The sequence below is a fragment of the Scyliorhinus torazame genome, chromosome 6 (assembly GCF_047496885.1).
Source record: "Scyliorhinus torazame isolate Kashiwa2021f chromosome 6, sScyTor2.1, whole genome shotgun sequence".
Classification (NCBI taxonomy): domain Eukaryota; kingdom Metazoa; phylum Chordata; class Chondrichthyes; order Carcharhiniformes; family Scyliorhinidae; genus Scyliorhinus; species Scyliorhinus torazame.
The window spans coordinates 310,457,902-310,473,109 of record NC_092712.1 but is presented as its reverse complement, the minus strand read 5'-3'; the positions used below and the strand labels follow the sequence as shown (position 1 = coordinate 310,473,109).

At 46.7% G+C, this 15,208-nt stretch overlaps 1 protein-coding gene across 8 annotated transcripts in view; it reads left to right on the top strand.

Moving 5' to 3' along the window:
• trak1a (trafficking protein, kinesin binding 1a) overlaps nt 1–15,208 on the top strand; it is a 266,087-nt gene that overhangs the window by 231,536 nt on the left and 19,343 nt on the right. For all 8 annotated transcript variants that reach the window (XM_072510051.1, XM_072510052.1, XM_072510054.1 and 5 more), the window contains 6 exons: nt 1,356–1,434; nt 4,100–4,230; nt 6,176–6,250; nt 8,675–8,812; nt 12,110–12,186; nt 14,617–14,856. In XM_072510051.1, coding sequence (XP_072366152.1) covers nt 1,356–1,434; nt 4,100–4,230; nt 6,176–6,250; nt 8,675–8,812; nt 12,110–12,186; nt 14,617–14,856 — 740 coding nt within the window. The remainder of the gene's footprint in view (nt 1–1,355; nt 1,435–4,099; nt 4,231–6,175; nt 6,251–8,674; nt 8,813–12,109; nt 12,187–14,616; nt 14,857–15,208) is intronic.

The following is a 15,208-nucleotide window of genomic DNA, read 5'->3' as shown; positions in this document are numbered from 1 at the left end:
TGAGTGCGGTTTTCGTTTATAGGTCTCTTTCCTCGTAAACTCTCACCCTGCTGAGATTTAAGTCCAGGCAGGTTGCAATCAGAATTACAATAGTGTTTGCCAGATGCTTAATGTGTGCCTGTGTATGCCAGTGTGTGTTTGGAATCATGACGAGCCAAGCATAACTTCCCTCTAGATACTAGCCACATGTAAGACTTCTTTGGTTTCATCGATTCTCCTGGCTTGTGGGGAAATTGGCAACGTCCACTCTAAATGCTTCTTTCTGATTGGACAGTCAGAATTGGGTACTTTGTGTTCACGGTTCCTGTCCCCTTGCTTCTCGGAAAGCGACCCGGCCCGTACCTGAAGTCTCAACCATTTTTGGTCATGAACTACTGAACCACTTCAAAGTGGAACAAGTACCATGCCGGGAAATCTGACGTGAAAAACTGACCATTCACCAGAGACCCGTCAACGTCTGTGAAGACCAATAGAAGCAATTCTGTCATTCATTAGAGATGTTGCTTGTATGGAATCTTCTCTGTTCACCTGGCTGGACCGAGTCTCTGGCAGTAGGGAGGTAATATTCTGCATCTACGGTTGACAAAATGGACATTCGCCGCTAGGTGCGAACATGCACAACCTGCGTGTTGGCTGTTTTGTTAGCTTTGTACACTCCAGTTGGCGATGCCATTAGTATTTATAATATTCCTGCACACGCTCAGTGAGCACAAGAAGTAGGAGCAGGAGTAGACCGGATGGCCTGTTGAGCCATTCAGTACTAGCATGGCTGATTGAGGGCTTCATCTTCACTTTCCCGCCCGCTCCTCATATCCCTCATTTCCTGAGAGACCAAAAAAAGGCCGTCTATCCCAGCCTTAAATATTTACAATGATGGAGCGTCCACAGCCCTCCGTGCTAGAGAATTCGGCAGATTCTCAACGCTTTGAGTGAACTAATTTCTCCTCCTCTCCGCCCTAAATGATTGTCCCCCTTGTCCTGAGACCACACCATGGTGTTCGAGATTCCCCGAAGAGCGCGAACAGCCTATCGGCATCCAACCTGTCAAAGCCCCTTCAGAATCTTGTAGCTTTCAACAAGATCATCTCTCTTTCTTCTAAACCCCAGAGAATATGAACCCAATTTATTCAGCCCCACATCACGGGACAGGCCCTCATCCCAGGGACCGATTTAGTGAACCTTTGCTGAACCGCCTCCAATGTAAATGTATCTTTTCTTAAAAATATTGCAGGGTAGTCATGACCCCTCATTAATTGATCTAGATGATGCATCCCAACACAAAATGTTGTAGCCATAACTGGATTTTCTGAAACCGTTGCCAGTGTTGTGATGCATTTTATTACCTTCTCATCCAGACGTGCCATCTGCAGACTGAGACCATTTCATACGAAGAAAAGGAACAGCAACTTGTGAACGACTGCGTGAAGGAGCTAAGTATGTTACAAATGGCAGGAGGGTCCTGCAGAATGAGTGATTTGACAAAGCAGTAAACGCTTCCTCCTGTGCATTGCTCAACCACTTTTATTTTCGAATGCACCATGTTTCATAGCCACTTGCACATGGCTGACATTTGAGTTTCTCTATGCAGAAACAAGTGTGTTAAGAAACAAAACCATTTAGCTTTTAAGAAAGTCTTTCGCAGTCATTTTAGTCATCGGGGAGGTTCTGCTGTGTAAGTCTTTCAAGAACTTGCATTGTCATAGCACCTCGAAAGTAGCAAAACATTCCAACGTGGCACCACCTGCTGTACGAGAGAGGTTAGTGTCCAAAGATGGCCTGCCTTAAAGGATGTTCAGAGAGGTTTATGGAGGGAGTTCCCGAGCTTTGGCAACTTTTGTGAGGGCCACGAAGAATCCAGCACGAGTTTCAAGGATGCAAAGAAATAACATTTATTTACAATAACATATATACACACAACAGCAGCAACCTCACTTGCTGCTTACTCCTTCCTGCTGGTTCCAAACTGGCCAGCTTTATTTATACAGGGAGTCTGCTAATGATTTCTCCGCCCCCCCCTCATTGGGGAAGCTCATACTCCCACAGGATTGTGGGATTGTCATTAGTCCCCAGCCAATGGTAAGCAGGCAGGTTATAACATCCCATCCTCGTCGCCAGTTTTGTGAGGGCCACGAAGAATCCAGCACGAATTTCAAGGATACAAAGAAATAACATTTATATACAATAATATATATATACACAACAGCAGCAACCTCGCTTGCTGCTTACTCCTTCCTGCTGGTTCCAAACTGACCAGCTTTATTTATACAGGGAGTCTGCTAATGATTTCTCCGCCCCCCTCATTGGGGAAGCTCATACTCCCACAGGATTGTGGGATTGTCATTAGTCCCCAGCCAATGGTAAGCAGGCAGGTTATAACATCAACCAAAGGGACGGCTGCCAATTGAAGAAATCTGGGGATACGCAAGAGGCCAGGGTTGAGTGCAGAGGTTTGTGGGTTGGAGGAAGCGAGTGATGGTGAGCAGAGAGGCCATGGGGTGGTGGGGAGGGGAATTGAAAATAGGATGGCAGTTTTAAAATGGAGGCATTGCCAGAGGAGAGCCAATGGAGATCAGTGAGCTCAGAATCAGTTGGATTTTGAATCTTTTTTTGTTGTAAGATTTCCCTGGTACAACTCCCACCTACTACTCCATCATCCTTGGGCCTTGTAATGCATCGTGTTTGGTTTTGGTCACGTTGGAACAAAAACATAATAGTAACCTTTATTGTCACAAGTAGGCTTACATTAACACTGCAATTAAGTTTCTGTGAAAAGCCCCTAGTCGCCACATTCCGGCGCTTGTTTGGGTACACAGAGGGAGAATTCAGAATGTCCAATTCACCTAACAGAACGTCTTTCGGGACCTGTGGGAGAAAACCGGAGCACCCGGAGGAAACCCACGCAGACACGGGGAGAACGTGCAGACTCCACACAGACAGTGACCCAAGCCGGGAATCAAACTTGGGACCCTGGCGCTGTGAAGCAACAGTGCTAACCCTGCCGCCCACACTTGGCACTGTCTCAGGTTCAGGGAAAAGCACCAAGACAAGTCCAGAATACAATCGGGAAGAGCAAGGGGACACATTTGTGATTAAAGGCGGACTTCACTGCATCAGATCAAATACTAAATGTTGTAGATAGACAAGTTCAAACTAGGTTAATTCAAAATACAACAAATGATGCAAGTAGAAATGAGCAAATGTCAATTTAGTATCGACATCCCTAAACGTTTCTTTCCTGAAGGATGAATATTTGGAATAATCTAACTAAGGAAAGCAATTGAGGTGCACATATTGGGGTTACTCTCCTATATAATAGGATGCCATGATGGAAGAGTCCGTGTCCTGTAAGTGTGAATTTGATATAATTTTCCTATTCACCATTCCCCCCCCCCCCCTCAAGGTACATACAAGTTAGCAAAGGGGCGATGCATAAAATGAAACCATGTTGCTGCAGATTGTAAAACGAGCCACACCCTTTGCTTACAAAACGAGCCTGTGTATGCAGTGTTCACAACCCCCTTTTACAACTCCAGTTTAAAAAATAATTACATTGATTTCTAACTTGAAACAGAATAAATTGAGTATGTGATATTTGGCCTGCTAATATGTAGGACCCTCTGTAATGTTTATGAATGAAGTACTTATGATGGAGCTGCATTATTCTCTCGAGCAGAATACTGAAGGATAAAGTCAGTGTAACACTGGGTTTATGCACCTCGACGCACCGCTCTCACCAAATAGACAGAGCTATTTGTTACATTTTCAAAGTATGTCGTGCGGGCAGGGAACGCTACTCTTGCACGCCCCCACGATTCACCCAGCTGGGTTTCCCTGACAGCATGCCGGCCCTTTCTTGCTTTTAGATCACGTCTCCGGCTACCTGCTGCCGGCCACCCACCTGCCTTGGCACTAACTCATCGCTGCAGGTGGCGCTGTTGAGGCTGCTGGCCCTCTGGTTGGGCCGACAGCTCTTTGGGACAGGCAATTGTCCGTAATAGCATGGCCTCCTTCTGTGCTCTTCTGCGACTCTGTGACATCTGTTTTTTTTGTGTGTGTGCAAGTGTAAAATTGACTCTGTTCCTCTTGCCAAATTGTCCAGGGGACTCGAACGTTCAACTAGTTAACTTGGCAGAGGAGTTGGCGAAAAAGACTGAAGACACCACACGGCAGCAAGAGGAAATTACTCATCTTCTGTCACAAATAGTTGACCTGCAGAAAAAGGCCAAAGCTGTAAGAAGACGATACATCTTTCTCCCCCCCCCCCCCCCCCCCCCCCCCCCACCCAACAGTTGTTAACGATAGTCGTAAAGCTTGTTTTATGGGGCGAAATTCTCCGGAAACGGCGCGATGTCCGCTGACTGGCGCCCAAAACGGCGCAAATCAGGCGGGCATCGCGCCGCCCCAAAGGTGCGGAATGCTCCGCATCTTTGGGGGCCGAGCCCCAACCTTAAGGGGCTCGGTCGGCGCCGGACGAATTTCCGCCCCGCCAGCTGGCGGGAAAGGCCTTTGGTGCCCCGCCAGCTGGCGCGGAAATGACATCTCCGGGCGGCGCATACGCGGGAGCGTCAGCGGCCGCTGACAGCTTCCCATGCATGCGCAGTGGAGGGCGTCTCTTCTGCCTCCGCCATGGTGGAGACCGTGGCGGAGGCGGAAGGGAAAGAGTGCCCCCACGGCACAGGCCCGCCCGCGGATCGGTGGGCCCCGATCGCGGGCCAGGCCACCGTGGGGGCACCCCCCGGGGCCAGATCGCCCCGCGCCCCCCCCCAGGACCCCGGAGCCTGCCCGTGCCACCTTGTCCCGCCGGTAAGGTAGGTGGTTTCATTTACGCCGGCGGGACAGGCATTTTAGCGGCGGGACTTCGGCCCATCCGGGCCGGGGAATCGCGCGGGTGGGCCCGCCAACCGGCGCGGCGTGATTCCCGCCCCCGCCGAATCTCCGACCCGGCGGGGGGTCGGAGAATCTCGCCCATGAGGTGGAATATATCCATGTCAAACTGCATTAATATTGTTCAAATGTTCTTAATTTAAGAGTTGTGAAGACATTGATCAAAGGTGATGGGTTACATGCTGTCAATATATTACCAAATAACACTTTAAAATCTTAACTTGAGTAACCTTCGATATTTCACCATGGAGTCGAGGGTTATGGGAGGGGGGTTTGGAAGGAGGACTTGAGACTATAATCAGGACCTTATTGAGTAGCACAGCAGGTACGTGGGGCTGAATGGCCTCCTGCCCTCATTTCTTACGATCTTATTGATTGGTTTAATAGTTTCTTGTAACATCCCTGAACATGGACCTAATAAATTAATGTTGCCAACTAGAAGGAGTGCAAAAAGAATAATTATTTTTCCCCTTTGAATATCAAAGCAGCAAATGTGAGCCTATGTTGAAGAAGCTATGAATGTCCGTGGCATTAAACTGGTTGCATTATGAGGAAAGCTTGGTGTAATGGTTTGGGACATTGCCTTTTGCCTCCAGAACACAGCCCCAACTAAAAGAATCCAAATTGTCTCTGCTAGTTGGAAACAAATTTGAGTCTCCGTTTGGAGGTGAAGCCGCAAGTTAGAACTTGGTATAATTCATGACTAATAGTTTTACGAGGACCACACGGTTGATCAGAGTGGGAAATGGCAAGGTTTGAATAAGCCAGCCGGACTGTCCCGCTGAGTTTCAATAATCCACAACAGCTGGAGCGGTGGTTGTAATATTTCTCCGCTTCTTCCTTTCCCCTTCAAGAAAGCATCCTTCCCTTGCCCAACACAACCAGTTCGATCTTCGAACAGAATTGACTGGGAGCATGAGGAATGTTGTATGAGTCGGAGAGGAAATGTCAAAAGAAATTTTCCCTGGGGCCAAAATTAGCAATTACCATTCTGTGGGTGCGAAGCATTGACAACCACGGCTGGCAGAGAAAATGGATTCCTGTGCGAGAAATGTTTGCCATTTAGTATTGAAAATGCAACCTAGTGGAGGCCCACTCAGACTAGATACACAGCAAGTCCATCTCGCTCTAACCATTGTTCCATATATCTTAAGCTCGCTTGTAAAATGTACTCGATGAATAATGCATTGGTGCTTAAAAAGTGACAATTGTGCATTAAACCGGGCTGCACAGTAATGTGAAGCAGGTTGTGACTGTGATGATATTAACGCTTGGCTTGTCTTTCCTGCAGTATGCGGTAGAAAATGAGGAACTTACTCAGCATCTGAGTGCAGCTAAAGATGCCCAAAGGCAGCTCACGGCCGAGGTAAATCGACCATGAACTCAATTGAATAATTTCACCTTTGTGTTATGTGCCGTTTTACGAGTGAGGATAGTGAGAGAAATTTGGCAGAGGGAGCAGAGTTAGCATGTCGAGCAACAGTTCATAGAGACATAACAGGAGACGGCCATTTTTGACCAGTGTGCATGTCACAGCCCTCGACGAGCTGTCCATCCACTCCGCCCGCCGCCTTCTGCGCTTTTCCTCCATATGTTTCTGCTTTTTACAAATATTGCCCCGCTTGTGGGGAAGAGCATGCCTATCGAGATTTTCAGTAGTAGATTGTCGCTTGGAGAACCCAATAGGGGATTCAGAAGACACTTCTTTATTCAAAAAGAGTTGTGCGAATGTGGAACCCGTTACCCCAGGGGCAATCAGTATGGATGCACCATCGGGGAAACCAGTCAAGCACCTGAGGGAGAAGCAAATGGATGGTTATGGCAGATTTACATGGGAAAAGATGGGAGGGGGTTTGAGTAGAGTATAAACCATGGCGGGCATTGGTTTGAATGAACAGTCAGTTTCTGTGCTGTTACGGTTTAGTTCACTGGGCTAAATCACAGGCTTTGAAAGCAGACCAAGGCAGACTAGCAGCACGGTTCAATTCCCATACCAGCGTCCCCGAACAGGTGCCGGAATGTGGCGACTAGGGGCTTTTCGCAGTCACTTCATTGAAGCCTACTCGTGACAATAAGCGATTTTCATATCCTACCTAACTTCACAATTTAAAGTTTTTTTTTTTCATTTTGGACATGCCATGTATTAACAGTTCGCAGCATTTAATACTAATAATAATAATCAGGATTCTCTTTGCTCCATTGAACAAAGCACAAGTAGCCCAGTCCATGCCTCCCGGTGCGGCCGAGCTTGAGGCACACCCCTCAACAAAGGGTCAATGCTTTGGGGGGAAATGGGAGACATTATAATGAAATAACTTGCATTGATGTTGCTGCTTTCACATTCTCACTAAGTTCTGAAGCACTTAGGGGGGGATCCATTTATGCTGCATATAATTAATTAATAAGGTTTAGCTCACTTGTCTAGACAGCTGGTTCGTGATGCAGAGGGAGGCCAGCAGCGTGGGTTCAATTCCCGTATTGGCTGAGGTTATCCATGATAACCCCGCCTTCTCACCCTTGCCCCTCGCCTGAGGCGTGGTGACCCTCAGGTTAAACCGCCACCAGTCAAAAGCAAAAGCAGCCGATGGTCATCTGGGACTTTGGCGACTTTACCTTCATATAATTAATGAGACATTCAAAATGATTTCAGTAATTGCTGCGTTCCAGCAGAATTGATTCTTATAATTTGGTGTTCCAATTCCGCCCTGTAACATTTTCACATTGGATTCGATGGCTTATTGTAGACAGGTTTTTTTTTTCTATTCCGATTCGGTGAATGTCATTACAAAACTAGGTGATAATAGAAAATGTCAGCCTTAAGGTTTGAGTGTGATCTATTCGTGTCTTGCTGCTAAATGAAAAATAATTGTGTTTGAAAATTGTTCATTTATCTTCTACTATTGAACTTGCTCAATTTGAGACATGTGTTCCTTATCTTACATAGAATAGAATCGCTACAGCGTGGAAGGAGGCCATTCGGCCCACCTAACCTGCATCAACCCTCCGAAAAAGCACTCTTCCCCTTGTCCCATCCCTTAACCCCATCTAACCTGCACATCTCTGGACACTAAGGGGCAATTTATCACGGCCAATCCACCTAACCTGCACATCTTTGGACTGTGTGAGGAACCCGGAGCACCCGGAGGAAACCCACGCAGACACGGGGAGAAAGTGGCAGCTCCTCACAGATAGTGACCTGGTACCTGAATCGAACCTGGGACCCCGACGCTGTGAGGCAGCAGTGCTAATCACTGTGCCACCGTGCTGCTCACTTGGAGAACAATAATACTCCTGCGATACAGCAGGTGCCCATCATTACTTGCAGAACCATTGCGGAATGGGAATTTAAATAGAAATAGTCAGCAGTTCAGGCAGCATCTGTGGAGAGAGAGACCGAGTTAGCATTTCAGGTCAATGGCCTCTCATGCTAACAAATGACCATTGACCTGAAATGTTGCTTCTCTCGCCACAGGTGCTGCCCAGTTCTTTGATTGTTTGCAGGATTTTCTCTTTTTGCTCCAAGTCTGCAGGGTATTAGTTTTGTCACGGAGCGATGGGACATGGGCCGGAATTCGCCGGCCATTCGCTGGCGGCGGGATTCTCTGTTCCCTCCGCCCGCACACCGCGGGTTTTCTGTGCAAGGGAAAAACAAAGTTTTATCGAAAACTAATATTCCAAACATCGATTTTCAATTACGGAAGCTGTGTCGTTGCGTTGAAGTGCTGAAGTTCAGCTCCCTCCAGCTGAAGTGACAGTGTACCTTTAGCATGTGCATATTTTTTGTCCGCAGTTGCGGGAGCTGGAGGACAAATATGCAGAGTGTATGGAGATGCTACATGAAGCACAGGAGGAAATCAAGAACCTGCGGAACAAAACCATGCCAAACAGCACGCCGCGCCGATACCACTCTCTCGGCCTCTTCCCTTTGGTAAATATAAACGAGCAGGAGGAATGCATTTGTGATCGTCCATTTTCAGTACAGGCTGTCTAACATTGACATGTTCGGGTGCACATTTTATTCTGGGCTTCCATTTCTCCAATAGATTGTTAGCTTTAGTCTGGCCAAGTGTCCAGAAGAAACCTGACCCTTCAGTTGAACACCATTAACAATCAGAAGCTTCTGAAATCAAATGTGGCTGAACTGCCTCGCGTGTCAAATATTTCTAATCATGCAAAAGACATCTTGAGACTAGGCCGCGATGTCTGCAGCAGCATCTTCTCTTCTGATTCCACCAGAATTTTGGACATCTTGTTTATGACTAATGGGTCTGACGTTCTGAAGTTCGGGTTTTGAATTTTGCCTGAGAAGTGGCGTTGAGTATTCAATACAATTGGCCATAAGATGTAGGAGCAGATGTACGCCTTTCGGCCCTTCAAGTCTGCTCCTCCATTAAATGAGATCATAATTGATGTATGATAATCCTCAACTCCATTTTCCCGCCTTATCCCCATAACCCTTGATTCCCTTGCTGATTAAAAATCTGTCCATCTCAGCCTTGAACATCTCAGCCCGGGTCTTTGATGCTGTGGGGCAGCAGTGTTAACCACTGTGCTGCTGTAAAGCTTAATGCAAACCTACACAGGCCAGCATATTTGATATAAATTTGGGATTTGGTGTCCAGAGGGGTGACCTGATAGAGGTCTACAAAATTATGAGGGGCATAGACAGAGTGGATAGTCCGAGGCTTTTCCCCAGGGTAGAGGGGTCAATTACTAGGGGGCATAGGTTTAAGGTGAGAGGGGCAAGGTTTAGAGTAGATGTACGAGGCAAGTTTTTTACGCAGAGGGTAGTGGGTGCCTGGAACTCGCTACCGGAGGAGGTGGTGGAAGCAGGGGCGATAGTGACGTTTAAGGGGCATCTTGACAAATACATGAATAGGATGGGAATAGAGGGATACGGACCCAGGAAGTGTAGAAGATTGTAGTTTAGTCGGGCAGCATGGTCGGCACGGGCTTGGAGGGCCGAAGGGCCTGTTCCTGTGCTGTACATTTCTTTGTTCTTTGTTCTTTTGATCCAGCCTCTACAGCTCTCTGTGGTAAAGAATTCCACAGATTCACTACCCTGTAAAAGAAGAAATTCCTCCTCATGTGTTAAATGGGCGACCCTTCACTCTGAGATTATGCCTTCTGGTCCAAGGCTCTCCTACAAGGGAAAGCAACCTCTCCGTATCTACTCTGTCAAACCCCCTGAGAATCCGATATGTCTCAATAAGGTCAGCTCTTATTCTTCTAAACTCCAGTGGGTACAAGCTCAATCTACTCAACCTCTCCTCATAAGAAAATTACCTGGGATCAATCTCGTGAACCTTCTCTGGACTATTCAATATGGGTTAGCGTTGCAAGCCCGATGTTCTATGTAAGTTACTCAATAGCTTAAAAAAAACAGATAGCGTCAGAACACCATCTGTGTTGGATGTCTTTCCTGTTCCAGATTGAAGTCAAACAACCCAAATCTTCAGGATTGCCAACAAGCTTCGTTGGGACTTGTTTGTCAAGTACACTCCTCATTGCACATGTTCTACACCAGGAATATGCAGAGCTCATAATCCATAGAATCCCGACAGTGCAGAAGGAGGTTATTTGGCCCATCAGGTCTGCACTAACCCTTTGAAAGAGCACTCTACCTAGGCCCACTCTCCTGCCCTATCCCTGTAACCCCACCTTACCTGCACATTTTTGGACTGTGGGAGGAAGCCGGAGCACCTGGAGGAAACCCACGCAGACACGGAGAGAACGTACAGACTCCTCGCAGACACAGTGTCCCAAGACCGGAATGGAACCCGGGTCTTTGATGCTGTGGGGCAGCAGTGTTAACCACTGTGCTGCTGTAAAGCTTAATGCAAACCTACACAGGCCAGCACATTTGATATAAATTTGGGATTTGGTGTCCAGTGTGTGACTGACTTGAGGTCATCTTGCGTTGGTTCAGCTTTACGCTGCCTACAAGAAAACACCCGCAGCTGGTGATTTTGAACTGTTTAATGTTAAAATGAAAAATGAATATCAACGTTGCTGTGCCGCTGTGTTTCAGACATTGGCTAACTGCCCTGCTGGGTGTTTTCCAACATTAAAACCTTTCCCAAGTCACTGCATCATGTTCGGCGTCCCCCTGGGTGAGGCAGCAGGTGTTCATGGGGAGAAGCGATTCCACCACCGGCAGTAAAATTCGGTGCCAAAGCCTGAACTGCAACCGGATCATTAGAAGAAAAACAGCATTTAGCTCCCTTTGACGGAGCCTCAAGGAAGGAAGGTGCCACAGAAAAAAGAACTCTTTTCCCCCCCCCCCACCCCCCCACCTCCGCTCCCTCCCCCTCCCCCACCCACCACCCTTTGGCTTTCTCATGAACCCTTGCGCCATCTTCTGAGCCCTCCCAGACCCCTTTCGGCAAACATTAAGGGGGGTGGGGGGGGGGTGCTTTGGAGGGTCCCAGGTAGCACTTCTGAGGCAAGCAAAACAACCCACTGGCCCCTCCGTATGCTGAACCATGACTTTTGCTAATAGAGCTGTGAATCTGGAAGAGTAGGTCACCCCTCGTTGAAAGCACCTACCCTGGGGGTCCCTAACAGCTTGAAGTGCTTAGAGATTCCATATCATCAATGTTTAAAGAATGAGGGGATATTAATGAAGGAACCTTGATTTGCCCAAGGTCTTAAAAAAAATTGATGCTTTGAGTTTAAAAATGTGGTTTAAATTAAGCGATTAAGAAAACACGGCAGCACGGTGGCACTGTGGATTAGCCCTGCTGCCTCACGGCGCCGAGGTCCCAGGTTCGATCCCGGCTCTGGGTCACTGTCCGTGTGGAGTTTGCACAATCTCTCCGTGCTCGCGTGGGTTTCACCCCCACAACCCAAAGATGTGCAGGTTAGGTGGATTGGCCATGCTAAATTGCCCCTTAATTGGAAAAAATTAATTGGGTACTCTAAATTTATTTTTTTTTAAAAGAAAACACGGCTCTGAAGATCAACTGAGGATGACTGCGACGTTGCATTTTCTCAACTATTTGTCTTGCATGTCAGTGGCTAAGTACTGCAGCATTTATGTGTGATTTACCTCTAAACCTGGAAATATATCTCATTTCCACATTGGAGAGCAAAATATTGACATTACCTGTTTGCCCAACTTGGGGTTGGGAATATGGAGGAGCGTGTTTCTTGGTGCCAGTTCAACTTAGTCCAGTGCTTATTTCTGAGTGATTCCCATTTTTTGTTTTGTTTTATTCAACAGGATTCTTTAGCAGCTGAAATTGAAGGGTCGATGCGCAAAGAACTCCAGATGGACAACTCCCTTGACCAGGAGCAAAAGTATGTCCTGAACATGCAACTTTTAACTTTGGTTGTTAAAAGAAATCCTCTTCAACCTCCACCTGGCCAACCTCCATTAGAAGCCACTACTATTTGTCATTGTTACCCCTTCATACTATTTACTAAAATCCATGTATAGTTCGGAGTGCTGTCATTGATTTACTAAAATCAGTTCCAGTATTTTTGAAGCAATTCCTGACTATCGGAGGGGAGCTTGACTTAAAATGTTATGGTGTTGCAATTTTTTGTTAAACATCTCCACTTATGGCAAGATCTCCGAGCTCTTGTATTTCAATCCCCTTATAGTGGCCAGCGTGTCATTTGTCTTCCTAATTGCTGGCTTTAGCAGCAGGCTAACTTCCTGTGTTTCTTGTACAAAGCCACCCAGATCTCTCTGTACACCAACATTCCAAAGGCTCTCGCCGTTCAAAATATTCTGAATAAGATTGGTGAAGACAAATGTAGGTCCCTTAAAGTCAGAAACAGGATCATTTATAATGGGGCGACTAGCTGTCTCACTCTAATATACAGATTTGTCAAAAAGTGATCCGCTCGTAATGGGCACGATTCACATCATGGCGTCGCGCCAGATCGCATTAGATCTCGTGAAGCGTGCCGATCCGGGTAGGTCTTGGCAGAGTGATCTACCGGCCACGCCGTGCTGCCTTTATGGTGTAATGCGGCCAGTAGATTGTGCCCCTAGTAATTCAGAAACCTAGGGAACCTGAGTTTGAATCACACCACGGCAGATCGTGGAATTTGGATAGAAATCTGACCATGAAACCATTGCCGATTGTCCTAAACGAATCACCTTTGGAAAGAAAATCTGCCATCCTTATCTGCTCCGGCCTACATGTGACTCTAGATCCACAGCAATCTGGTTGACCCTGAAATGGTCTAGCACGCCCCCGAGGGTAATTCGGGTTGGCCCAATCAGCGACGTTCACATGCGATGAATACAAAAAGCCCTCTTGATTGCCCTCCCATCTGTCACCTTAAACATTCACTTCCTCCACCCACTGACACACAGTGACAGCCGTGTGTGATCTACAAGATTCACTGCAGCAATTCACCAAGGTTCCTTTGACAGCACCTTCCAGACTCCTTTGACAGCACCTTCTGCCGCCTGGGGCAAGGGTAACACCATTGTGGTTCCCCTCCAAGCTGTGCGCCTTCCTGACTTGGAAATAGATCGCCGGTCCTTCACTGTCGCTGGGTCAAAATCCTGGAACTCCCTAACAGCACAGTGGGTGTACCTACACCACATGGACTGCAGCGGTTCATGGAGGCAGCTCACCACCACCGTCTCAAGGGCAATTATGAATGGACAATAAATGCCGGCCTAGTCAGCGATGTCCACATTCCATTAAAAGACCAAATCCTTACTTTGCAGATAGCTAGGAGAGGAAATATGGTGAACTGTTATCAGTATTTGGGACGGTGTATAATTCATAGTGCTTATATGAAACGTCTGACCCAGTCACTAAATTAAATTGCTGTTTACCGAGAGCTCCGTGCATCGTCTAGTTTACATAATTTACACGGCGAGGGATGCAGTGTATTATTCGGGAGTAGCGTCATCAATGGCGTGTTTCCATTCAGTAGAATTTGATACTTCCGTTGTGTCGCTGCACGAATACCTAATGTAGTCTGATACGAATATGACTCCGTTTCTATACTCCCTTGTGTTTGTGATGAACACAGTTGTGTAAACAAATAAGTCATTAAAATTTGTTTAGTTTGAAATACAACAAAAGCTCTGCTAAGTTCTTGGAACAAGTATCAAAGTTGCTCTGCTGTATGACTGTACCCTGCATGGACCATGAAGTGATATTTTGATTAATCCAATTTTCTTTTTGAGGTGCAGATACGTTTACCTATTGAAGAAAAGAGTGTTCCCCTTGCATCGATTCCCATCTCCCTGTGAACGATGGTGCCTCTGTATGCACCTTGACCTTTGAACAATCTGCTCTTTTGAAATGTGCAGTCACATGACCTGCTATTTAAATGCAAGTCTTTTCTTTGTGACCCTGCCCCAAGTGGCTTCTTCAACATTTCCCTCACTGTCCTCAAAACTAAACCGAGGGAGATACTCTGATTCCCGCGACGAAATTATTTAAACATCAGAAGAAAACAAAAAAACATTTCCTGGAATAAAAAAGGAAACGAACATTATGTTGGAAAAAAATTCACCATTAAAAAAAAATGTTAAGATGTCACGCCAACCTTGATACAAATCTTGCCTTCATGCCATGTGCCAAATTGTGAAGCTGTATAGTCTGCTTTGTTGCTGACTGTGGGTTAGCTGTCAGTGAAGGGGGTGGCTGGTGGTGAATGTGGAGAGAATTTGCACCACAATGTGGGCTCTGCACTTGTGCCCAGCACGGCAGTGACTGGATTGTTGACGACTTTTTTATTTTGTTCTTGCAGACATCAGCAGAAGCGAGTGTTTGAAACTGTGCGCACAGTGAACCAGGCTGTGCGACAAAGATCCCAGGCGCCATCACCAATGAATATCCCAGGGTCTAACCAGTCCTCTGCGATGAACTCTGCCTTCTCAAGCTGCGTCAGCACTCCCCGGTCCAGCTTCTATGGTAGCGACATCAGCAACATAGTCATAGACAACAAGACTAACAGCATCATTTTAGAAACTGAATCACCTGAAATAGGGTAAGGGAGTTTTGGTTCTGATCATTTCAAAGAGGAAGGAATTGGGTTCACCTCCTGGTTGTTTCAGAGATATGGGAGGGTACACACTTGTGTGAGTGAAACCTAGCCGGCAAGGGTGCATTAAAACAATCGGTTTCATTTTCAGTTAATTAGGAGGTTGACCGAAGATGCACCATGTAATACCGTCAGTGGTGAAGATTGCTGTACCTAGGGAGGAGAGCCAAATCTAATTTAACTGAGATTGTCTATTTGACATTTGTAACATTGGATATTGCCTGTAGCTAAGGTTTGCCATCAGCACCCTCTGCAGTGTTGCATTTGACCTGTGCCCCAGCTCACATCTGAGGATGTT